Source organism: Arvicanthis niloticus, chromosome 17, assembly GCF_011762505.2.
Source record: "Arvicanthis niloticus isolate mArvNil1 chromosome 17, mArvNil1.pat.X, whole genome shotgun sequence".
In the NCBI taxonomy this organism is placed as follows: domain Eukaryota; kingdom Metazoa; phylum Chordata; class Mammalia; order Rodentia; family Muridae; genus Arvicanthis; species Arvicanthis niloticus.
The window spans coordinates 35128815-35156552 of record NC_047674.1 but is presented as its reverse complement, the minus strand read 5'-3'; the positions used below and the strand labels follow the sequence as shown (position 1 = coordinate 35156552).

The following is a 27738-nucleotide window of genomic DNA, read 5'->3' as shown; positions in this document are numbered from 1 at the left end:
TGGTGCAGCCACCCAGGAAGTTCAGCGTGGAAAATCCTCAAACAGCTACAGGCAGATTGATCTACTGTATGGCCCAGAAATACTGTTCCTACACATATGCCCATTTGCTCTATTCACAATATGTGGGAAATGAAAACGACTTAAGTGTCCTGTAGCTATGGAATGGATGATTAGAATGTGGTACACATAACAAATGAAATCATATCCAGCTGTAAGGAACAATGAAATTTGCAAGTAAATGGGCAGAACTAGGAAATAGCATACCGAATAAGGCCATCCAGATCCAGAAAGCAAATACTCATTTCTTTTTAAATTTATGGATCCTAACTAAAATGTTTCTATTTAAGTATATATTCTAAAGTAATATAGACGCCAAGTAAATGGAAAGGGACCAAGATGGGAGAGAAAAGGAACTCTAGAAAAATTAGTAAAGCATACATGCTGCTATGAAAAACAATCTGAAGAAGCATGTGTACAGCAGATTGGAAGCACACACACATAGGTAGAAGGGCAAAACACTAAGGATGTTTGTAAAAGCCACAATAAAACATTACTTTATTAACCTATTTAAAAATATGTATGTGTGTACATGTGTTTACATATATAGCTTAAATGATCTTGTGCCTAACAAGATTATAATGCTTCCTGAAAGACTCTCTATCAGAAATGTAAATGTCATGAATGAGAAACCTCTCTTGGAGTCATTGGTTAGGGTGGCCTAAGAGTCTTCCCCCACCATAACATAGGCTATTGGCATTGCCTTTGGTTGCTTTGCAGAACTTGAAGATGAGTCCTTATAGATGAAGTTATTATAACTTTGGTCACAGGACTTGGAGGAATTCAGCCAAAACTGACATGGAGACCTCTCCCCTGAGAATTAACTTTCATAGTGCCCAGAGGTGCTAGGAAGCTGCCAAATAAAACTATCAATAGTTCTATTCAACTGTAAAGCCTATGAATCACAATGCCTAAAAAGACAAGATATTTCCAAGGGTGAAATTGTGGCAGTTTACCTTGGAGACAGCTGTCTAATTGGATTTAAGTCATAATCAATAAAGAAGATTTCATATCTGATATTATAAAACTAGTCAACTCTCAATGGCTGGAGATGTCATTGACCTAAAAGGAGAACCTCTTTCTGACATTTTCTTAATCAATATAATACATATTCTTTAAAATATTTAGGCCCCAAAATAAGTGTAGCTCTCAGCTGTCATCAAAGAAGCCTCTTTTTTAATCAAACAGAAACCATTATAGAAATTCAAACTCAGGTCAAAAGGCATAAAACAACTGACTATGAAGGGCCTTACTTCTTGGTACACTTGCAAAAACTCCTCTATACCCCAGGCTCAGAAAGTGTCAAGGAAGAGGGAACCAAGAGCTTCTCAAGAGTAACTGGACCAGGAGAGCACCTGCAAGCTACTGTCTTCTAGATATGATTGGAGAGCTGAATCCATGAAATCTCAACAATGCAGTTGACCAAATAAGACCCATATAATAGCCATATCCATTGGCATGCCTATGTGGTAGAAATTTCACAAAACCCCACCACTAGCACTAGCTGGAGAGCTATAGAAAATTAATGGCTGTTGGAAGGAGGGGCAGTGTTCTTCAAGGATGAGCTCCCTGATAGGTTTGCAGTGGTCAGCTGTAAAAGTAAATGTACACAACAAGACTGAATGGACTCAATAAGATGTGTGCATGTGTGTTGTGTGTATAAGTATATGTTTTTCTGTTTATGTATATATATGTATATATGTGTATATATACACATAAACAGAAACACACACATATATGTATGGCAGTAATACTAAAAGAATAAGAGGTTATTAGTTTGGGACAAAGTTGGGAGAGACACGGAAGGAATTACAGAAAGACAGAGAGTGTGGAAACAATGTAAATAAACCACTCTTGTGTTAAATTCTTAAAGCAACATAAATATTTTTTAATCCACTTTTTCTCTTCTCTGTATTATCTGTCCTACAACCCCAAGCTCTTGGGTTAATGCAAACTGTTATAGATAGATAGATAGATAGATAGATAGATAGATAGATAGATAGATAGATAGATGGATGGATGGATGGATGGATGGATGGATGGATGGATGGATGGATGGATAGATAGATAGATAGATAGATAGATAGATAGATAGATAGATAGATAGATAGATAGATATGATAGAGAGATCAAGAAGTAGAAAGATTATACTTTTTAGAATAAAATGAAGTGTCATATAAGTATTACCATCTTTATCACTGTTTATTCCTGGTAAAAATTTGATAGTGTCTCAGGATGGGGCTGACTCTCTAGGGAGAGAATAAAAGAAATTGAGACCATGAAAAACAATTGTTAGAAGAGCAGTGTGTAGCAATGACGGACATCAAGATCTCTCCTCAGGTTCCTTGGAGAGGTCATGAGTCCACATACCCCTGTAAGATGTCTTCAGTCTCATGGGTACCTGTTTTTACATCACTGCGAATCCTTGATATTTTATCTTTACCCTGATAAACCTGACAGAATTCTTGATTTCTACATTCCTCTCACTTCAGTGTGAAATCCAAGGGTATTTTCTACTTATCGATGATGATGTCACGCACAGCCTTTGGCAACTTAAACTTTGATTTCTTTTAATTAATACACATTGTAGCATTCTTAACCAATTTTCTGTTAAACAGGAAAACCTTTTAAAGATTATATTTCAATAAGATTATGCATGCTATGCGGAACATCAAAATTTACAGCAAGGAGAGATTGTATCCCCTCAGCTAGGCAGCTGCCACTACACATGTTCCAGTGTCACCTGGGAAAGAGAGAGTACAAGGCATGTACTCTAAAACAGCATATAACAATGACAATGGCAAGGGACAATGCAATGTCTCTCCTTTGTTAGACTAAAGAACTGGCTATTCTACAGTGCTCTCTCATGCCCACGAAATTGTATTTTTAATACCAAATAACTAAATGGATAAAACTACTTAAAATAACTTCAGTGAATACTGTTTGCATTTTTACTTTAAATTTCAGGTCGCATTGTGATTTTATGCCGTGTGTGTTTGTGTGTGTATGTGTGTGTGTGTAAAAGAGGATGCGTGTGTGATGCCTGTGTGTGTTGCTGCAGGTGTCCTTATAGATTCTCAAGCCAAGTTTTATAAGGACATAAGTTGTTATTGACATAAATTGTGATCCTTAGCTTTCAATAGCACTTTTAAACAGAAATTTTTGCATCTTCCTTTCTCTGTTAGTAAGCCGTTATAAAATGCCAATCCATTCTAAAAAGTCAGATTAACTGATAGTTCCACTAAATGACATTCATATACACATAGATGTGTAATTGCATACTCTAAATTCATGTTATTAACTTGCCATTAAATTATACCATATAAGGAGCCAGGAGTTATTTGCTTAAATTTATTTTCTGTGAGAATGCATATCAATGTGAGAATGCTGTTGTTAGGAAAAATGCTTTCTTTTTCTTTCTTTCTTTCTTTTTTTTTTTTTTTGGTTTTTGGTTTTGAGTTTTTGTTTGTTTGTTTTGTTTTAATTTTTATTGGTTATTTTGTTTATTTACATCTTAACTATTATCCCCCTTCCTGGTTTGGAAAACTGCTTTTACATTTCAATTATATTTTGGTATGTTTTGCCACTACAAACACTATAAAATATTTTATTGAGTATGTATATTTTGATTGAATTAGTCCTTAATTCATGTTATTTAGTAAAATAACAGGAAATGTTTGTTCTAATTAATGACAGATGCTGTTTTCTTACAGCAAAAAACCATTAACATATTACTTTTATCTAGGTGAGTATGAAGATGCTGTGACAGTTCTGCATTATTTTTTGAGTTCAAAATGTGTTAGGAAGTTTGAGACTGAAAAGAAGTAAAACTTTCCCACAGCTTTCAGTATTTTTTCAGACAGCTCACAAATTAACTTTCTCTAGGGGATGCAGTAAACCCATAATCATGTGCCAGTATATTCAAAGAGCCAAAAACTGGCACAGTATGCTGACTAGAAATTAAGTTTTGCCCACTTCCCATACGAATGGCCAGTTATGAGAACCTGGCCCTTTAAGTGTTCATTTATCTAGTGTGGTGCTATGGATTAACTCAGAGCTCCATACATGCTCACCCAGTGTTCTAGCACTGACCTATATGTCTTGCCAACATACTTCATTTTAAATTTTTATGGTTTTACTAAGTTGTCTAAACTGTTGTGAACAGGCTTTGTAGCTTTGAAATTACACGTGCGCACGCGCACGCACACACACACACACACACACACACACACACACACACACAAACTGTATTGATTTCCCATGTTGCTGGCTTTCCAGGTTTACTACTCCCCAGACCAGGTCTGTTCCTGTCCTTATGCTCCTGTTTGTTTCACTGCCTTTATAAATAAATAATTTGATGCTAGATTGGAGAAAATATTTCAGTCTTTTGTGCCATTGTACGAAATCTATAAAGAGTTAGCTCTCCATTTCTGATCCAATGCCTCTCTTAAGAATGAGGGTCTGCCTTCACATGGTGGGAGAGATGCAAAAGAATGAAGATAGTTTCTTGAGCCCATTACACAATCTGTTGTAAAAAGGCCTCTCTTAATGCTATCATTGTTAGTGATTAAGTTTAAACAATAGGTTTATGGGGAATGTGATGATTTATGTCAAAGTTTGACTCTTTGAAATTAGCATCAAAACCAAACAAAACTGTAGGTTTATCTGTAAGGAATTTTCTAGATTAAGTTAACTGAGATACAAGCCTCTTGGACCACTATCCAAGACTGACGAACAAAGCTAGCTGCAAACTAAAATTCTTCACTTTGCTCTCTGACTTGGGTATGATGTGACTAGCCACCCTGCTACCTCCAAGCTCCCCTGCCATTACAGACAGTAATTCAAGCTGTAAGGGAAATAAAGCCTTCTTTTCTTAAACTATTTTGTCAGATGTTTTATCAAATGAACTGAAATATATCCAGTACAGAGAGAACACGTGCAAATCACAGCAGGGAGAAAGTGAATGATACAGTTTTGTTCATAGATGAGGAATCTACGTAGTAGATGCACAGATTGGAATGCTTAAGTTCACCAAACAGTTTGGAATGAATGATTTATACATCTGTTTGTAATAAGCATGAAATAAACTCTTCTTTACTAATAAATACTTGTTTTAAAAACAGGGTGGTTAGCTTCAATTGGGTATTTACCTCTGTATGTTTTTTTTTTTTTTTTTTTTTTTTTATTTTCAATAAGCTGTGAATGAACAAGGCGTTATTAGCAACTCAAAAATCCTCAAATGTTGGAAATGATTTTGTGGGTGCTCAAGTTCCAAACTTGAATAAATGATGCTACTGGCTGTTATAAATTGATACATAAGGCAAGTTATGAAGAATAAAGAAAATGATGTGTACCTTTAATTTTAGTCTAAAACATAGATGTTAAAAACAGCTATGAAAGTAAGTATGTGGATGTTAATATTTTAAAATTTTATAACTGTCCATAAAATTATAAAATTTATGGTAGTTATTTTTCTTATAAGTGCTGAAATTAAAATAAAAATCTCTTCAACCTCCCCATTCAGGAGGAACATTTATCATGCCCTTTGCTAATTTGGGATGCTCTAAAAAATGATGTAGACTTTATGCATAAACAATATTATTTTTCTTGATCACATGTGTGGAAGTCTAACATTACTTGTTAGCATAATTAGAGTCTTTCTGGGTTTCTTTTCTCACTTTATTCCTTCAGACTTTTCTTGGTATGTGCAAGAAAGGGAGAGGCTTGTCCCTGCTTTCTAATAAAAGTAGTAATCCCATAGGTAGCCCATCATATTAAGAACCTTCTAAAATGTCTACCTAAAATACAATTATACTTATGTATTCCCAACATGGTTTCTTAGGGAGGTTTTGACCATGTTTCTTTTAACATTTATGTTTGTTTTGAAAGTCACTTTGGACTTCTGAAAATGCAAAATGTAAATGAGTATTGTAATATGATATGTAAGACATCTACAGAACACTAAATGCCTCTGGTGCACAGAAATGGTCCTTGTACATTGATTTTATAGTCAGGGGCAGTCAAAATAACACCATCCTGGAATATACTGAAAATAAATGTCCTAGATATATAAAACATATAAAACATTTTCTATTTTTCTAAAACATTTTTCTAGCTTTATTTACATAGAACTGTACTAACCACATAAAACACATAAAAAAAATTTCCATCATTACCGATGGCTGATGGAAAATTGTCTATGTTTGGGACACAAAGTTACACAAACACACACAGACCCAGGGTGTGCTGCTTTAATGCAATGATGCTGTTGAGTTCCTGTTTCTAATTCTTTCTGTGTTTGATGGCTTCCAAAGTAAGCACTTCTTCATATTCTATTTTTGATGATGATGACACCATACAGGAGCAGACTACCCTACAATTTTCCTCCAACTAGAATAATGCTACTTCACATAGCCTGGTACTATGTCAGCTATCATCAGAGGAATAATATATTCTTGTCTCAGACCTACATTTTTGTGTCATTGTTCAAATATATTTTCTAACATGCTTTATTATTTACATTTATATATTTTTTTTTTAACCAAAGAGTTCCCAATAGGTCTTTTAAAACTAAGGGTATCAATAAAGAAAATAGAAAAATTATATACTCCAAGAATCATCCCAAAACAACACAAAATTTAATTTTTAGCCACACATATGCTACACCCCATAAATCATCCTGGCATTTGTTATTTCTTTCATACAAAAATACAGTGCTGCAATACATATATGATTCCCCAGCACCAAGTCTTTCATATACTACAAGCTGCACCTGAACTGAACTGGAGATCCACTTGCTTTGGTTTTTCAAGGTTTGGGTGTATAAGCATGCATCAGATATGAAATTGGTATACTAAAATAAGGACTCTTTGTGCATTTGTCAGTAAAGATATGTGGATAATGTAATGTACAGAATAATATTAAATAAATTAGTAAAGTGTAAGAGAGCATTATGGTTTAAAAATTTAAAATATAAACTGTGTATACCTCAACAGGATCACAATTATACAGGCTCATCAGCTTCCCTTATATGTTTCAATATACATATTTTTATAATTTTATCATGAAAATATTGGTTTTCTCTCCAGAGAATGGAGAGGCATAACTAAAGACAAAGAGACTATGCCTTTTTTTCTGGATGTCATTCAGCTCAGCTCATATTTTACAGTAAATTTAAATTCTATGAACTAAATGAATAAGGAAGGTAAAAATACGAATGCAGAATGAAAATAAAATTGCTTTATTGCAAAATGATTTAAATAGGCAGTCAACATGTGACTGGACTGCAGTCACATTGTCTTCTACAAGAAGCCTCTATTTGTCCTATGGAAGTTTTGGCATTTTCTGTCATAAGGTATTCCAATGCACAGACAAGAATTCTAGCTCGTCTTTCCTTTGACTCCAAATGTATGCTTTCATACAGTGTTGTAGATTTGCCAGAGAGGAATAGTCAATGCTCCAGCCTCTATATCTCTGGATGGATATAATAGTTCTCTACTTGGTAGAGTCTTAGTAGTTCTACTTGATAGAACTGTGGCAAGCTACAACCTCATGAATGATGGGAAAACTCAGCTATAAAATTTGAAGCAGATAGCCCATCCATGTGCTTTCCTATTCCATTATTTACGTTTGAGACTTTATTTGCATTTTCCCCTTCCCTTTCCTCCCTGCAAATACTCTTGTGTATCCCTCTCCACTCTGCACATGCATAGCCTTTTCCACTAGTGATTATTGCATGGATGTACATATAAGTATATACATATATGTTCTCATGTATAACCTGTTAATAGAGAATGCAGAGGATCAGAATTAGAGGATGCTTTGATCTTGTCAATGTGAACTTAATCAACTCTGTTTTCAAAGTGGTAGATAATAAATATCATCTTATGTTTCTCTTGGATGACTGAAAGATTAAGCCTGAGTTCACAGATGATCCATTCCTTGTGTGATTGATTTTTAAGCATGTTTTAATCTTGGGTAAATTTTCTTCAGTCTCCAGAGATCATTAGTTACTACCTGTTTTATGGATCTATGGGGATTGGATACACAGCACATATGAAAAAAGAACATCTCCCACATAGAAAATATCTTACAAATGTTACACGTGATGCTGTTGCACATAAATAAAATTTTATTACATTATAACCCCACAGATTTTGTTTTAAACCATTGGTTTGATTCTTTCTTTTTATTTCTGCTGTGCCTATGTGTACCTATGTATACCATTTGCAGTCCTCATGCCTGCAGAGGTCAAAAAGAGCCAGATCCTGTCAAACGGCAGTTTGGGATGGTTGAGAACTGCCATGTGTGTGTTAAGAACTGAATCAGTGCCTCTGCAAGAGCAACGAGTACTGTTACTTACTTAGCCATTTCTCTTCCCCTAAAGGATACAAATTTCTTAATAAAAGTATTATAGTTTTATCTACATAAATTTGAGAGCGCTATTGTTTATGCATATTGCATTTGCTCAATAAAATTTTATGAAGTACTATTCCTTAACATTGCCATAGCAATTATCTGAATCATCTTTCTTTCTTTCAAAATGTGTATATTGATAATATAACATTATGCAGATTAAATAATGACTTATTCCTACCTGTAAAATAGTGAGTCTCTTTACTATTTATTTTGATGTTTATTAGGTTTTAACGATCCCTTTACTAGCAAATAATAAATATTTATAATTTGGATTTCATGAATGAAAGATAACTAATTAAATAGACAAACATAAAGAATTTTTAAGGTTTGTTTTTGATTTGTTGGCATTCTAAGACAAGATATCTTTGTGCAGCCTAGCTGGTTTGAACTCCTGTTCCTTCCATCTCAGTCCTCTGAGTGATGAGAGCAAAGGCATACAATACCACACTTACTTGTAATTATTAACTATTTTAACCCATATCCCCGTTATGTCCTACCTCTAATTCATCCCATTCATTTCTGAGTCTTCATCACATTTATCAACATAGAACTAAGGAAAATGGTATAGTTCAAGTAAATAAAGAGACTCTTAAACACAAAGCAACACCATTTCCCTTGCTTTGGTTTATAACTGTGACTTCTTGCCTTGCTGTGTTTCCAAGCAGTTCAGAAGCTACTCTAAGCAGTCTGAGGCTAAGGAGAAAGACCACAGAACACTGGCTCACTCTGTTCATAGTGTGAAGGAAAAAGTCTGTCCTACTAACTTTTTTTTTTATTGAGATTTTCTAGTGATGCCTTTTACAAGTTGGGCAGTACTCCCACATACTAATTTTCTATGACACGTTTCTTTCTTTGTTTCAGTGTTAAATTTATTTTGTCAAATGATGTTTTGCCACTTATGAAATGGCTTATATTATTCTTAGTTTGTTATGTTGTAGATTGAAATTTTTTAAAAAAATTAGACAACTCTGCATTCCTGTGGGGAAAGTTCATTTCTGCTTGCAAACTAACTTAAAAAAATCTTTCATCCATTCCAATGTCCTGGGAATTTATAATATTTCTTTTGTAAGTTCAATATAAAGGCATTTGAACATATATTTTTACTTTGCTGTAAAGTTTTTTGAATACTATAATGTGACATATTTTCTAGTGAGGTATCATTTTAATTGTCAATTTTTAAACATATTCTTTAATGACTTCATTACCTTTGTCTTATAAGTGGCTCAGATACTTCATCTAAGTTTTTAATTTAGCATAAAGTTAATTTCTATGTGATATTTTAACTTGTAAAAATAGATGATATCAATTTTTGTATTCCACATATTATAATTAATGACTTTTATTTATTTTGTGTATTTATTACCTCAGGTATTTATTTAAATAGTTTCAATTTCTATGGCCTCAATCTTATACCATTTATGCTGGACTGGCTAAACTAGTAAAATTTCATTTTGTATTGTATTTCAATTTTTTCTATGTTTTAATCTGTAGAAATTCTATCCAAACATTTTGCTTCCCATAACTAGATAGTTAACTGCTTAATTATGTGAAATATCATTTATAATTGCTGTTTAAATTGCCTTACAGCTAAAGCAAACATGTGTCAGTTCTGGGAAAGTTTCAACTCACTAAGAGTTTGTTATTTGTCTCTTTTTTGTCTCTTTTTCTTGATGGGAATCATCCCTCAGTGTCTCTTTGCATTAAAAATATTATATAATATATAATGCACTCAAGTTGAAAAAAATGGCTTTATGAGCGAGCTGGTTTACAGAAATAATTTTGACATGGCAGTTTTGTCTAACAGCACTGTGAGTTAGATCTCATCAAGCTCTGCACAGTCAATTTCCAGCCTGCCCACAAATGACGAAACAATCATTTATTGCTCATTCTGTAATAATGTGAGCTCCTCAAGCCCATGTATCTTGTGCTAGCAATCACTGTTTTATTTCTCTTGTTAGACCTTTTCTGACACCGTACAATATCTTTTGATTATGAAAACATATTCTCTGTTCATTTTCTATTGACTCCACTCTGTCTGTGTAGACAATGTTTTCGCTAGTTTGGTTGGCACCTGCATTCTTTAATTTCTTTCTAATTGTATGAGATGATGTACGTAAAAAGGTGCACTTCCTACATCCACGGGAATGTACCAGTATATCAGAATAAGAATGAATTAAAAACTGAATAGTGGTAGGAAATGTGAAGCATTTAAAATACTTTCTCCTACTTGTCAGTTGCTTTGTGTTCCTCATTTAACTCCCAATGCAGTACATGTGGGTATCAATTCTTTATCCTTCATCAAGGTGTAATCGTGAGATACTTTGGGTTTACTTGTGTTGCAATTTAGACTGCTTGGAAGTCAACAGTTTCTATGAAGAGGGCTTTATTAGGGTCCTATCTAATAATTAGCTAAGAGATATCTATCTAGCTCCAGATTTACACATGAATGAGCATCCATGTAGTTCTTTCTAATTGTCTTTTATTTAGTATCGTGCACTAAATTCTACAGCCTGTCTTTCTATGGCTTATTCACTCCATTTTACTTATGGTGAACATTCTCTTGTCTACATGTACTAACCTTCCCATTTCTCATGGATGACATCATAGTTGTTTATAAGTTCTGATGCTCATGAATAAAGGCACTTTCAAATCACCTTGTGTAAGTGATTTGACTCACTTCCAGGGGGCAGGGGAAGAAGGCTTGATTTCTCCACTTAAGGGTAGAATATGATCTTTTCTGTAAAAAGCCCTCAAACTGTAATAATACAAAGTGGCTATGCTGTTTCAAATTACCACCAGGAACAGACAGTTCCTGGTGCTCCATGGTCTGGTATTATAATAGTATAGATTTTCCAAATGTTAGTAGGCACATTACTGCTTTAATTCGAAACTCTTCAGTGGTGTATATGGTCAAACATCTCAGACGCTCATTTCCCATTTATATCTTTTTGACTAAACACTGTATCCAAACTTCTACATATTGCCTGACTGCTTATTTTTTTAATTAACTTTTAAGAGTTCTTTGGGTCTTGAAAAAAACAGTACTATATCAGACATGCTTTTAAAACATGTGTCAAGTGTGTGCCATTTCTTCTCAGTGTCTTGAAATCATGATGGGATCTTTCATTTAGCCTGCAATGATTTTCAAACTGCTTGGAAATAATCAAATCACTGCTTGTATTAATAATTATTATGCATGTAAACTTCTGAGTGGTACTTAGTCAGAACCTGACAATTCATTTAAAATATTCTTATATGAATAAAGGTATTATATCCATATTATGAATAGGGAAAATGTATATTAGAACATATTAAAAGTTTCCTAAATTTCTAAAAACTAACTACTTTAAAAATGATTTAGAGTGATGATGAGTAATTTTGAGAGGGATAGTTTTCTCCCTTCAGAGGCCCAAATATCAACTATTGAAATATCAGTTACTTAAAGACTACAAGAAATAGTATGTAGCTAAGTTGATAAAGTCTTACATGCCATGTACAAATCCCCAGTATATCATAAACCAGGCATGGTGGTACACCCTTAAGCTCAGCACTAGGGAGGTGGAGGATGAAAGATCAGAAATACTTTCTCTTCCTAGTCTAGATAGAGAATTTGAAGGCTATGATATACAATCACTTGTATAGACACAATATTTATAAGGCAATTTGCCAATGTGACCATTTAGCAAAACAGTGCATGTAGCTTACACCACCCAGGAACCACCACTTCACAGAGAGGTTTTTGCCATGTTTGCAGTATCAGACATCAATTCTGTCTTATAAAGCAGGCTTCAAATATACTCAGAGTGGTTGGTTAGTCAACATCTTATAAATATCTGTGAACTTTGAAACTGAAGTATAAGCTTTAAAACATCAAAGATACAGACATTAAGGAAAATTTGGTTTAGAATTTCACATTTTCTACAAAGAGACCTGAGGTTGTAGGATTATTGACAGGAGCCAATCATATTAACCATGTTTATGAACTGATATTTTACACATTTTCTCAAATTATGCTTTCCATCATGTTTTTTTGTTGAAAAGACTTTGAGGACCATTGGATTGTTATTATAAAAAGTCTTTTAAAAGAGTTTGCTCTACAAGGATAAATTAGCATATGTTAAAAGATTAAATTAAACTATATTATTATTAAAAATTCAACATATTTCCCATGTCATATGCTTGACAATTTGCCAAAAATTAAATAATGTTCTCATTTATTATTTAAAAAGTTTATGTAATGTGTATTTTTCATAATCACACTCTACTCTAAAATTTTCTCCCAACTCCTTACCCATCCAATTTCATGTCTTGTGCTCTCTATCAAATTCTAATACCCTTCTGGTAATTTTTTCTAATTATAATGACTATCATTTTAAATTTTAGAACTAACACCACTCTAATGGTATTTGTCATGACACTCAGGATGGCGCCTAACTCTTATTAGAAGGAGGTTCAAGGTTAAGAGTTAGGAGCCATCTCGAGTATCATGACAAATACCATTAGAGTGGTGTTACTTCTAAATTTTACAATGATAGTCATTATAAATTGAAAAAAGTTTAAAGACACCTTTAGGGTATTTGTCGTAATTCAAACACCTCTCTGGATGTTTTCACTTTGCATAGTGAGATTATGAATTTAAAGAAAGCTGTTCTGTTGAGCTTTGATGCAGCAGATAATGCTGATAAAATTATCCATGACTTGAGGTCAGAATTTCCATTTTGGTCGAACCTCAGGAATGGCAAATATAGCTTGATCAGGCTAGCCCATTTTCTTCTGGGAATACTTTCATTCCTGCCCATGTGTTAAAGCTTGTCTCTAACTACATCAACAAGTTGGCAGCCAAAGTACGTGACTTAAAACCTAAAATGGACCCCTGACAGAACTACTAATTTAACAGGCTGACAAGCCAAGGATGAGTAATATTCTACATAGAGCCTTACCAACCTAAGACAAAGAGCATTGCTTTTGATAATGCATATTCCATGATGGGTAAGGAAGGCATTCTTGTCAGGACAACCTAAGACAGGCTCAGACTGGTTTATGCAAAAAAGAGAAGAGGAGATGTAGAGAGCTTTTGGGGCTGCCTGGCAGAAAGTTGAGATTTGCCAAGGACAAGGAAATAGAATGTAGGTAAGAATCTGACTTTAGGCTAGAACACAGAAGTAACTTCAGGCAGAAATCTAAATCCTAGGCTAGAACAAAGAAGTAATTACAGGCAGGAATCTATAACTTAAGTTAGAACAAAGAAGTAGGCGTCTGTCATGAAAATGACTTTGGACTAGGACAGGGAAGTATGCTCAGATATTTTGGTCATCCTGATAAGCCCTTAGAAATAGTAATCACAGGAGTGATAACAGGACTGTTTATTGCTTGCGTGTTCTTTGACTATCTGGGTTTATTGTGTTCTTTGACTATCTGGGTTTATTGTCTTGCTTGCTCCTTGACAATTTGCATCTATTGTTTTGCTAGTTCCTCAACCTAGAACTGACCTTAATACTTGCATGTAATTTAAACAGTATAAAAGCAAAAGAGGAGGAGGAGAGATGGGATAGGAGATTATTTGGGGGGGGGGCTAGGGAGTCAGTGGGGAAACGGGATAACTTCTGAAATGTAAATAAATAAAATATCAAAGAAAAAAAGAAAAAAGGAGGAGGGGGTAGGATAGAGGGTTCTAAGGAGGGAAAATGGGGAAAGGGGATGACATCCAAAATGTAAATTAATAAAATATACAATAAAAAATTTCAATATCTTCTTAGCTAGATGTGGGTCTGTGTGCCTAATTTTCTTCCTTAATGCTGGAATATTTTATGAATATGCCAAGAAGATTTAATAAACAAGCTTATAGTGACTTTGATAAACAGAACTCAATATTTGTAGCAGCTCAAATTTGGCATCTATATTAAATGAGTATTTTTCCAGTATCCTAAATCTATATTAAGGTTGTGCCTCATTTTCTAGACTAGCAGAAGTTAAAAATCTTGCAGCAAATATTTTTCTTTATTATTTGTTTCACATGTCTTTACAGGCAGAATGTATATGTCAGTAGCTAGTGTTTTATAAAGAAAATAAAAAACAAAGAAAGAAAGAAAGTCAGCCATTTTAATAACCTTACATAATATATGCATTCAATCTGCTTTGTTCTTGTCACAATTGATAATGATTTTTGAATAGTTTATAATGAGATTTTAATAGCAGGAACAAACATAAAAGACATTTGAAATCAGAAGCTGCCATCAATAACAATTTAAGTCTCAAAGTCAAAGACATTCTGAATTTCTGATATTCAATTTTCTTTGATGAATGCCAATATTGAGGCTTTATATGAACTTTACACAAAGTCATACATACAAATTTTAATTTACTCTTGTTTGACTCTATTTTGCTAATAGATTTCCTGATTTCTAGTGAGTAAAGCTTGTTCTGTGGTGTCTCACACAAATTAAGCTGCTTAATTCTTTGTTTTATTACACAATGTCTACTGAAGTTTTGGGTTTCTTGGGGGTTTTCTGTTTGTTTGTTTTATTTTAAGCTTCCCATCCATTCCAGCTCAGTTATAAGTATGATAGGGGTTAAAGCCCACAATTTTCTTTTATTTAGTTTTTCCTTTGGTAAGACAGGGTGATCTTTAATTCATAATCCTGTGTCTTAATTTCCAGGGTCTAGAATTGCAGGTATGTGCTGCCACATTCAGTTTCATGTTCTTGTTCATTACTACAATTTCTAGATGTTGATATTTCTTCATTCCTCTTTGTAAACCCCCAAAGGACTGCAAGCTACATTTTAATTTTTTACATTTATGTATTTATTCTCTCTGTCTCTGTCTCTGTCTCTGTCTCTGTCTCTGTCTCTCTCTCTCTCTCTCTCTGTATGTGTGTGTACATATATACATGTGTGTTGGTACCATGACAACTATAGGGAGGGAGAGGACATCCTGCAGGAGAATGTTCTCTCCTTTTACTATGTAGATTTCCAGGATAACTCAGAATGTCTGCTTTGGCATTAAGTGCCTTTATTCAGTGAAGCATCTCACCAGCTCGTTCCACTGTTTTAAATGTGTGGCACCAGGGCCTGTGGAGTCTTAATGGAGAGGATTTGGCAGTAAAACGGTCTCTGACTAAACCCCCAGGTTGCCTATTAACACCTGCCATTACCTGCCATCTAAATGTAAGTTAAATAATCTTCCCAATTTGTATTTTGGCAAAATGCCACCACAACAGATGGAAAAGACTGTATGTAACTGGGAAATTATGCATATACATTTAATGTGTGGACTGTGCTCATCAGTCCTTTCTAGGAACATCCGAACATCCTTCTGCTCGCTGCTTTTTTTATACTGTTTACACCATATGCCAGCACAGTGGGAGAGCCTTATCAGAGAGGCAAAAGGAAACACATACATTTCATGGAAATTGTTTCATAAAGTTATCTTATTCAAGGGAAGGAACAGATGAAATTTATTGTGAGTATACATGTCATTATTTCATAATTTGAAAGGGGCAAAACATTTTAGAAATTACAGGAAAAATGAAAGTGTGTTATGCAACTTTCAACTGTTAGATGTCCATATATTTTTTCACACATTTCACTGCATAAAAAGCAACCAGTGTATTATTGTCATAGTTCTTCTGTTCAAAATAAATTGTTCTATTCTCCATCTTTAAGAGTTGCTTGTTTGCCAACCTCCATGACTCTCTCCTACTTTCTCATTAAGTGATGCATTAAATAAGTTGGATTTTTTACTTTAAATCCAAAGTGTTGCATTTTTAGTTATCAGTAATGAGGCTAACATTCTAACTATCTATCACTGTTTTTAAATGAGGAGAATGGCATTTACACTAATGGTCACAGTATAGGGTATGTTGAATGGAATAGCCTCCGACAGTTTTAATACAAATGAGTCAGCCAAAGCGCTCATCTCTGTGATCTTAGAAACTTAATGTTTTCAGAATTCTATATTTCCACTTGAGTCCTTGAAGAAGTCAATGCAAAAGGTGAGTAAACATGGAGGTATCTTATCAAAGAAAATGGTCTTGTGACAATATCAAAATAATTGTGAGAAATAAGGACTCTTACTTATCTGAAACTAAGGAAATAGAAGTGTGAATTTCAGGGGTTCTCTGATGTAATGAAGTTAACAGCAATGCTTCACTTCAGCAGTACCATAAGGAGTCTTTATAACACAGGACTCCAGCGTCTGCTGGAACGGACTTATTTTAACATCAGGAAATGAGAGAGGCTCTTGGTAACATGGCCTGGGGGATGTAGTATTTCACAACTGCAGTAGCAACTGCAGTTCTTGGTCAGTTACACTTGCAATTACTTGAATCTATTCTCTTGGTCACCATAAACCTAGAAAGTGACTAATCTCTTAAAGGGAACATTTCTAGTTAGGTCCAATAGGAACTCCAGTGTACATGGTCAGTAGTGGTTTTACTTACATTAAGAGTTATTCTTTGGTGTGAAATACTCATCTAACCAACCTGGCTGTTGTTCCCCTGATAGTAGATTTCTCCAGAGAAGAAGAATAACAATGTCAATGAACTAGTAAATGTACACATTGAACAAAGAGATTCAATAAGTGGCTCAAACTATTATGATCCCTAGATATTGTATTCAGAGATATTGAATTCCATCTGACACTGCATATGGCCCAAGAAAGAAATGGTAATATGTCAGACCAAAAACTCTCATGCAAAGAAGTGGATAGTGGCTATTTAAGCATGACTCTGAAGCACATGTTGTATATCCTACATTGACAAGTCACCTGTGTTGTTGTCACCTTTAGATCAAACTAACACAAGATTCTTAATGGCATTAAAGTACCAGTTTATTGTCTTTCATCCTGGAAAAATAGATTTCAGAAGTTTGTTGCTGCTATTTGTGATCTCTAGCAGTTCGACCAAGATAGAATTCTGAGGGGCTGTTAGATATCTCAGAAAAAAAATTGCAGAAGGGTCAGAAAGACTAGAATCTCTCCTATTCTTCTACTTTCCAGAAAACTGAGCTGGACTTTCCCTCTTTGTGATTTAAGAGTCCCCAATGCCAAAAGGCTCAAATTCCAGTATACAAGCACTTTCTACTCACTTTGGTTACACTTTTAATTAGCTGAAAAGTTTCACACAACCAAGGCCAGGTCAAGGTTACTAGACCTTTCAAAGGCATGGATTCTGGAAGACCCAAACAAACTAGTGGCTAATTTATCATAACTCTCTGCTATGTAACAATGCCAATATATATTTTCTTAATCCGTAAGTACTTCGGATAAATACAGATTTACCACACAGAGAAGGCCTCAGATACAGAATTGCAATCAACAATTTTACCTGGGGAGATTATGGGTTTCATGTTCCATTGCGATGACCAGCTGTTTGGATGCAGTAGCAGGGGCATTGTTCTGAATTCATGACTCTAGTAAGGTAATAGACATGCTTTTATTTTTTTTTTTCTTCACTTTAGTTGGCACTTGAACATAAAGATTGGGAGGTAGAACTTGAATAACATACAACTTTTTAGAAGCTGCAGTTTACACTTTAAACCTTTTCTGTCGGCAGCAGTAAACCCACCATCACTATAATCAGGTGCTGAAGAGGATACACATTAAAAAACAGGTTAATAATAAGAGAATAAATGCTTCAGCATGATTACTTCTTTCAGCTGCAATCAAGACAGTTTCTGGAGCATGAGATAAAGCTGTGCAGCAAGAATTCCCCAAACCTTGCCCAGCAGAGATGTGTGACTGAGTGTATGTATTTCTTCACTGCCCCTCAGTCACTACATTCTCACATTTTATACTGAGCTAAATGGCCCCTGTCTGCTAATACCCTGGACTTTTATCTCAAGACTGGACTCCATATGTAATCTCTGTGGGCTCAACCTCTACAAAAATTTTAAGGTATAGGATCCAGACTCTCCTTGTTTGAGTGTGTGTGTGTGTGTGTGTGTGTGTGTGTGTGTGTGTTGGTGTATGTCTATGTCAGTGTGTGTGTCTGTGTGTATATCTTTACGTGTCTGTATGTGTGTGTTTGTGAGTATGTATATGGGTGTGTGTATATATTTGTGTATCTGTATTTGTGTGTTTGTGTGTGTATGGATATTAAATGAGGAACTGATTAAAGACAAGTGCTTCACCCAAGTCCCTGATTGTGACTGTGAAACTTGTGTTACTTTGTGACTCTCTTTAGCACCATTTCAGGAGGTTGCCCATTAAGACCAAAGGGACAGACAAAGTTGTGTTGTTTGCCTTCTTACACAGTATCCCAGATTGACCTAGAATTCCAGATGTTCTCCAGCAGTTCCTAACGTCCCTGGGAGCATCCTTTTCCACCTCAGGCTCCTAAGCACTTGGATCAGAGCTTTGAGGGAAGGAATGGAACTAGACTCAGTGCTGTTTTTCTGGTTTGTTTTCTTCTGTTTTGAAATGCCTGTGACAGATTTTGGGGGTATTTCACATGTTAGACAAATGTTCTATCACTGGGTGGTATCCTCAACATTTTTTCTTATTGTTTGTGGTGTGCTTGTGTTTCAGCTCCAAGAACTCAATGTCTGATAGTATCTCTTCTCATTGTGTTTTTATCTTCTAGGACTACAATGATGAAATTCGTCAAGAACAACTTCGGGAGTTGTCTTATTTGAATGGCTCAGAAGAGTCTGGCCGAGGCCGAGGTATTCGAGGCAGAGGGATCAGATTAACTCCCACAGCTCCATCAAGGTACATGAGTCTCACTCTTAGTGTGTTAACAACGAAGGATGAAAGCAGATGATGATGGCAGGCCTCTGCTGTTCTTCTCTCTCAGGATCCCAATAGAGCTAAACAGTCTCACCAACATTCACACTGCAAGCCAGTAAAACAGGGTGCTTATGTAGTGGATAAGGCTCAACTGTACTCATGGGATGATTACACACATTAACTCACTGCATTTCTCTTTAAACTTGAGGTAACTACTTTTACAAGTAAGGGATTGAGGAACAAAAGTTTGGTGGGCCATGTGTGATAGTACAGGCCCTTAATCCCCAAATTCAAGAGACTGAGAAAAATGGAGTTCAGTGATAGCCTGGTCTACAGGGTGAGTTGCAGGCTAGCCATGGAACTAGTTTCAAAAGCAAAACAATGAAAGTTGGGTAGAATGTTAAAATATTACCTAAAATAATAGGTACATTCTGACTCCAGAATTCATGATTTGTGTACTTAACAACTATTCTTAAAAACTAAAGCAGGATCCAGAGTCTCTGCTCCTCTCTCCTGTCCCCAGGATTAGTGCCAAGATGTTATATAGTCCTTTGCTTATTTTTAAAACCAAGAAAGTCTTTGCACAATGAAAAAAGTACATATTTATTCCTGGTGTACATAGTTCTTGAATGCATATAATCTTGTCAAGTTGAAGTGAATCACATTCTTTCTGTTTGGTAGGTCTTTGGCTTTTTTGAGTTTTTAACAGAAAATATCAGTTTGCATAAAGGCAAAGATGGATACACATTCTAATACCAAAGCCAGAAACAAAACAGAAGAAAGAGAACTCAGACTAACATCGATTCCATAGGCAGAATAGGAACATCAGCAAGCAAAGCCTAGTGGGAAATCTGAGAGCATAGGACTAAGTCCCTTTCAAGGATGATCTAGTTATCACTTCGTCTTGGGTTTCCTTTTTGTCATGCTCCTGCCACATGCCCAATAGCTTTGGTCCGTCTCGCTGACCCCACCTATTTTGGGAGCCCCTACACTCTGTCTAGACTTCTGTGAAAGGCCTGAACACTATAAGTCTTCACAATTCTGCCCTGGAACTTACAAAACTGGGAGCCAAAATAAACCTTTTTCTGTTTTAAAGTTACATCATACACACACACACACACACACACACACACACGCACACACACACCTCACAGACTCACACACAGACTGCATAATCCATTTACTTCCTTCACTATATAACTGACTCACATATTTTCAAAGGACATAACCTAAAATAATATCTCATCTGTCACACAGAACTCATTTTAGGGTTTGCTAAGGTATTCTGCAACTTCAATTAATGCTCCAAACATTTCAATCTTTATGAATATGCCACTAGTTTTACTTTTAATATTTTAGGACCTTGTTTATTTATTTAAAAAAATCTTATGTTTCCAAATGGAATACTAAGTAGCTAACAATGTATAGATCATTGTGAAAATTCTGAGGGAATTGATTCTAACAAGGAAAAGACCAGAGAAATTTCTAGAGCTTCTTTTCATGTTTCATTTTAAAAATAAAATTGTATCATGGTAATAGTTTTCAGAGTCATTTTTCTCATTGATATGCACTTCCCTGACAGATACAACTTTCTTCCTTCCTTCCTTCCTTTCTTTCTTTCTTTCTTTCATTCTTTCTTTCTTTCTTTCTTTCTTTCTTTCTTTCTTTCCTTCGGTTTTTCGAGACAGGGTTTCTCTGTGTAGCCCTGGCTGTCCTGGAACTCACTCTGTAGACCAGGCTGCTCTCAAACTCAGAAATCCGCCTGTCTCTGCCTTCCAAGTACTGGGATTAAAGGCGTGTGCCACCACCATGTGGCAGATGCAACATTTTTTATGGGGCCAGTCTTTTATAAAACTTTTGCATTTCTAACCTAGTGTTGTTAGATCCTGAAGCAACATTCTTGCAGGTCATCTTAACTAGATTAATTACTTCTGTTTTTCAGAAAGATAACTTTTAACAGTTTATAGCAGCTTAGCAAGAATAGCTTAAACACATATTTGTTACACTAAATGAAGCCACACATGTCTTCTGTATTCTTTGAGACTTTAGTTCTGTAAAAGAATCCATGTATCTTATGAAATATTAAAAGCATATAATAGTAATAGATTTTTTTCTCTTATTATCATATGGAATTGAATGCTTGATAGGACCTTAAGGGAGACATGTTTCTTTTGGCTTAGATTCTTTACCAAATTTGAATAGACTTTACTTTTGGTAACTATTTATTCTAAAGTTCTTAATTAAATACTGTACCACTATTATCATTAAGAGCAGATTTTGAAGAATAATGTGGTCAACGTTAAGAAATAACATATAGAACTAATGGAATATTAAAAGAGAGGCGTGGCCATATCTCATTTTCAGAAAGGATCTCACACATTGCTGTGAAGATAAGAAATAGAGCCATTGATTGGGTCCAGAGATAAGAAGTGAAGAAAGAACCTACATGTTGACTGAGGAGACAATCATGGCAAACCTATTACCCAAGGCTGGAAATGAACAGCACCCGAAATACAGAGAGAACAGAGTAGAGAAAAGGCTAAAAGTCCACAGAAACATTTTCCAGATAATAGTTCGTGGAAGTCTTAAATATAACTCAGGAGGCACAGGGTCATGAGAGCTATAAGAGAAAATTGGTAGGCTGAGAGCTTGGTGGGCTTAGCCAAGAGTCTTTTCCCAGAGTGCTGAAACAAGAACTAAAGAGAAGACGTTCAGTTCAGAAATGAACAGGAAGTGAAGATTAAATGCAGAAAATGTTCTTTGAAGAAGTCAGAAACTAAAAGAATCCTGCACTGGAGATTTAGCCCTGGACAGGATCCTAAAATAGATGATGAATGTCGTAAGTTGCATGGGAGAAGGTAATGATATTAATATTGCCAGGAAAGGACCAAGCTTATTAAGTGAGAATGAGATAGGCACTGAGTGGTGTTTACTATGGTAGGTATTGAAAGTCGGTTGGAGAAGAAATGCAATGAAAAATTAGAATCAATAAGAGCATGATGGCATTGCAGAGCAAAACCATTACATAGACTCAGAAATCTAGATAGCGTCTATTAGGAACAATTCCGATTTTAGGTCTAGGTAATTAAAATGTTTATCCACTGTTATTTGTGTATGTAGCCAGCACATGTAGTTTTTATCAACATGTAGCCATTTGATAGTATTAAAATGCTAAGCTCAGCTGTAATTATTACTGCCTGCTGTCAGTTCTGGGAGTAACAGGCTTCGGAGCTTGTGTGAGTTAACTGTCTCATTGTTATGAACAAATATTTGACATGCAGCAACTTATCTGGTGAAACAAAGGCTTATGTTGGTTAAAATTCTGAAAGGAATGTAGTCCATAAAGTTTGGAAAGGCACAGTATCTGGTGACTCATAGCAATGTGAACCTGTAACTGGAACAGCTTAGCTCCAACTCTCTGAGCAGTGGACAGGATGGGCGTTGGGCTATAAACCTCAAGGCCTGTTTACAGAGAATTAATTTCTCCAGTAAGACCTGCCCTCCATCCTACAGATTCTACAACTTCCCAAAACATCACAACAAGCTGGATACCTCATGTTCAAACATCTCAATTGCAAATGACAACTCACACACTCAGGGAAGGTGAATTGCACTTAACAGATGTCTTTATGTTATTATGACAACATAATCTTGTCTTCCCAGCCATTGTGCTCAAAGTAGGTACCACAGCTCTGGATTTTTTATGTCCTCTGATCTAGGATACTGTTTTGTGTATTTAGTTCACGTGAAATTATCTACTCTTAGCCGGGTAAGCTAGCAATTTTAAAAAGCTCTACCACCATTCTTATTCTTCATTCCTAAAGCTCATTTTCTTCCAGGAAGAAAGAGCCAGTTTGATGGCTATTCAGAACCGAAAGTGTAACCTGCGCCTCCATGCAAAGGCACAGGCAAACACTGTGATTGTCAGTGTGCCAAAGATCATCATTTTCCTGAAAGCTTTAGTGGCCCTGCTGATAGCAGTGCTTTCAAGAGGCCAACTTTCAGACATAATACACAGTGAAATAACCATGTATTTGCCCAAAGACTACCGATAAACATCCTTTCTAAAGGATGCATCCTTTGATCTCATGCTTTTGTTCCGATCGCTTTTGTGTTAAGTCTGTGGTACGGAACATTCAATCAGTCTTCTCATTGTTGAGCACTAATTCCTCAACCCTCGAGTTATCATGTAGAAATATGTCAGTGACTGCTCCAGCTCGCACAGGGAAGGCACGCTGCATGCTGAAAAATGAGGACTGTGAGACTTTAGCTACTGTAAGTATACAATGACATCATTCTGGTCAGAAAATCACATTTTATTAAGATGAGGGTTATTTTTTTTTGAAATATGCCCACACTAAAGATCATTGTCAATAAACCCAAGCATGGAGGTAATCTCCACAAGGAGGCACGCATGCACACACACTTGGTCTCAGTAGCCAAGATGTCACATCTCAGACAATACGCTGGTTTGTCTTTCTAAGTTTAGAATACAAACAAGGTAGACTTTAGTTTTCTGTTTCCATTTTTTTCTTTTTAAATTACATATTAGGAAATCTCAAAATACATTGCCTGAAACACATTTGGTTGTATGGTTTTCATTGGAATCAAGTCATAATATTTAAAGAAATCTATTTTAATATGACTCAAAGCACTTTGTAAATTATATATTATCTCTCAGAAGGAGAGACTGATGTGTGAGAAGGCAGTGAGCTGAGAAAGTCATTTCTTGTCTTCATGTCATCGATTTCTTCTAGGGGCCGTGGAGGTGCTGTCCCACCACCACCACCACCTGGACGGGGTGTTCTTACCCCTCGGGGGACCACTGCAACCCGCGGAGCTCTTCCAGTGCTTCCAATAGCGAGAGGTGTCCCGACACCTCGAGCCCGGGGGACGGCAGCAGTACCAGGATACAGAGCACCCCCACCTCCAGCTCATGAGGCTTATGAAGAATATGTAAGTACTCCCAAGAAATTAGCACCAAGGAAGGGTTAAATTTACCATTTCAGAAGGTAAACTGCATTCTGTGAATGTAGAATGTAATTTTAATTACAGAACACTAATGTCGTTTACAGCAGAAGCTAGGCCACGGATTTACATGTGAACACTCTGAGCAAAGCTTTCTTTCATGAATCGATCTTTTCAATATCGTGCCTGTGATAACAGTGTTGTGTGTGTGTGTGAAGAATCAAACTCTGCTGAAATGTGCCTGTCTTTAAATTTTCAATCAGTTTTCAAATTGGAAATAATTACAAATTAAATAAACAGGATACAAATCACCATATGATCTGGGAATTCACTTGGAACCTAATAAACGTGCGGGGAAGAGCTGATAAGCAAAGATATAGAGCATGCTGCTAGCCTCCCATCGCCATGACTTCCTTTTAATTTCACTGTTTGGAAGATCTGCAATTGGCATTCTGAACTGAAATGTATAAGTAAATAGGAAATATAGTATTTCTAACTATCCTCCTCCCATACCCCTCTGTCTCCAGTATTTTCTCCTGGGGGACGTGGAGGGCAGAACTCGACAGTGTCCACTCCACCACCTTAAAAAGTCCCAGTGGCAACAAAAGTTCCATTGCACTAGCGTTCCTCCTGAGGCACACATTAGCATAATGAGCTTACTTATAGTGCGCATGATGAGCGTTTATTGTCAGGAGCATGGGTTACCCAAACGCAGGCTCACAGGGAAGTCTTCATCCAGCGTGGATCATGGTTTCCTTGTAGATGTATAAGTAGAATCCCCTTCCACAAGTCCTCTCCAGGCTGTGTAATTAAACCTGTCTCCTGAAGCACTTGCAATTAGGGTAGAATTGCATAGAATTGGTTACAGGGGTGACTGGATATTCAGGTGAGCTCCAACCACCTGAATATCCCCTTGATCCCCACCTTCTATGAGAATGTCATCATTTAACAAGCCCAGCTGGGTGGTTTTTACAAGCAGACACAGCTGGTATCATGAATGTAGAAGTTATCCATTAGAATGAGGAGGGTGGGCGGGACAGAGATCCAGGGTGGGCGGGGCAGAGATCCAGGGTGGGCGGGGCAGAGATCCAGGGTGGGAGGGGCAGAGAACCAGAGTGGGAGGGGCAGAAAACCAGGATGGGAGTTGACAGGTCAGACTTCAGTTTCACATCCTGCTGACTGAAGATATTCAGCCTGCAGGAGTCATGGCACTGCTGCATAGATACGCTGTGCACTCTGATAGCAAATATTCCTAAACACAGGCATTTTTAAGTGCTGTATGTATTGAATAATTATAGGTCTGTAGGTATTGAATAAAAGCAAACCGCCTCATAAAGTGGCATTCTGTTTTTCTTAATACCTTTCAACTATGGACTTGTTTAATCTATAGGGAATGTTCATTTATTTTTTTGTGAATTAACCAGGCACCATTGATTTTAAATAGCCAATAACGATTTGACCTTATGTTACTAAAATGTAAAGTTGGCATCGTAGGAATGTTCTGTGTAGAAGTTCACAAATCTAAATAACTGTATGACATTAGATATTAGGAATACTTAAACCAAGGAGCTAGGAAACTGGCAGGAATCTATGGAGAAACACTAGTATTTAGAGGGGAGAAAGCATCAGCCGGGCAGGCATCTCACTATTTCTACAACAGCATAACATGGATAACAGGAAAGGCTAGGTGAATACAGTTGTTTTATTTTTTGTTGCTTTAATTCTTTTAATTATATGAAAACCTATTACTCACCATATTTTAATCTTTATTGCTGTTGTTAAAAACTAATTGAGTAGGTTCATACAAGTTTCAAGTGAGTCTGCTAAGCCTCTAGTGGCAATCTGCGCAGCACCACACAGGATGGGATTATATGCAGGGATGCTGCTTTGGGCTGCACTTTGAAACTATTGATTCCTCTGTAAGAGGTAAGAAAAACAAAAGTTTAAGTGTCTCAATAACAAAATAATAGCGGCATGCTGAGTTGATGGTGAAAACCTCAAAGGAGTTTTTAACTCTCAGATAAAATTTCTCAAAAATTGTTCTCTTTATTATAAATCACAGTGTGAGCCAATTCCCTCCCTACACACACCTTCTTCTGCTGAGTCTCAGCATCAAGTTTCCAGCCACACAGAATGCATACAGGTAATCAAATCCACTCCAAGCAGCTGGTCTGACAAAAAAGTGCTTATAGTAATTGAGACTGCTGTTTTAATCCCAAGATTATATATATATATATATATATATATATATATATATATATATATATGGTTTCTTACATATCTTGACTTTATATATTTTTAAGCTTCTTTTTGTTACATTCTTCAGAGTAGGATACACCCACAATTTACAGATTCAACATCATAACTGAGGTAAATTAGAAAAATTGAAATTTGGATTTTAGCAAAAACTCATATAGAATAGAAGAGTAATGTCATCAGATCTACCAGAGGCTAACCCATTGGAAGAAGTGAAATGAAACATTTAAAATTACAGCTGGCTCCAACCATGGTATATTAAGTCACGCAGGCTAACGGAGATGCCGCCAATGAGTTATTAATTTCACTATATTACTGGAGAAGGAAACAGAAGCTTAGAGTGGGTTGTTTTTAGTCTTCAGAGGCTCTGCTATCATTGCAACACTGGTCTTTCTCTCAGTAAACAGCACAGCAGAATCCTACCTAGTATAAGCTCACAGAGAATATGCACCTGCACATACACAGACTTCCTGCCCTTGATCATCAGCCAGGCAGTGACAGAATGTTCCAGTCAATATTTAACAGATCTTCTCTTTCCCTTCATGAATTCCTCCAACCTCAGAGAACTGGCTGGAAACCCCCAGTAAACCAATGCTAGAAATATTCCACCTACAGAATTTGGAAAGATTGTCAGAAAATTGTATCATTCTGGGAGAGAGCGAGATGGTCCAATAACCACCATCATCTATGGGTTTGCTGTGTAGGGCTCTCTTCTTACTCACTCAGTTATTAGGAGTAATTATACCTTATTTTTCTCACATTACATATTCCAAAGGCAGAAAATATTTCTTGAATTTTTCTTTCCAGTTCTAGGTAAACTGCTCGGTAGCAGCAATGGCATTAACCTACTTATTATATTTTTAGAAATATTATAAATATATATGTTTTAAAGCATATATGGAAACTGTTAATATTAAAGTAATAAGAATATAAAATAACATAAAATGCATGTCTAATTAACACTACTCATGTTCCAGTAAAAGGCATTGCCATTCGCAGCTGTGGGTGTTTGACAATGTTTCTAAAGTGGGGATATTGGGCAAACCTTCGAGAAACAGAGGGACAAGAATCTCCATGAACAGGGAATGGTAAGAGAAGAGGCAGAAAAAGGATCTTCTGGGCAGATGTAGAGAATCTGAGAGAACAAGTTAGTGAGACAGCACATTAGACAAAGCAGTAAAAATGGGACAGGAGAGTGGGAACAGAGGCAGGCTTTGTAACTTTCTAACTGTGATAGAAAGAAAGAAAGAAAGAAAGAAAGAAAGAAAGAAAGAAAGAAAGAAAGAAAGAAAGAGAGAGAGAGAGAAATAAAG

At 36.0% G+C, this 27738-nt stretch overlaps 1 protein-coding gene across 4 annotated transcripts in view; it reads left to right on the top strand.

Annotated features, from left to right (window-relative positions):
* Nucleotides 1-27738, top strand: part of Khdrbs2 (KH RNA binding domain containing, signal transduction associated 2) — a 496703-nt gene that overhangs the window by 279634 nt on the left and 189331 nt on the right. For all 4 annotated transcript variants that reach the window (XM_076915127.1, XM_034522053.2, XM_076915128.1 and 1 more), the window contains 2 exons: nucleotides 19056-19183; nucleotides 23959-24157. In XM_076915127.1, coding sequence (XP_076771242.1) covers nucleotides 19056-19183; nucleotides 23959-24157 — 327 coding nt within the window. The remainder of the gene's footprint in view (nucleotides 1-19055; nucleotides 19184-23958; nucleotides 24158-27738) is intronic.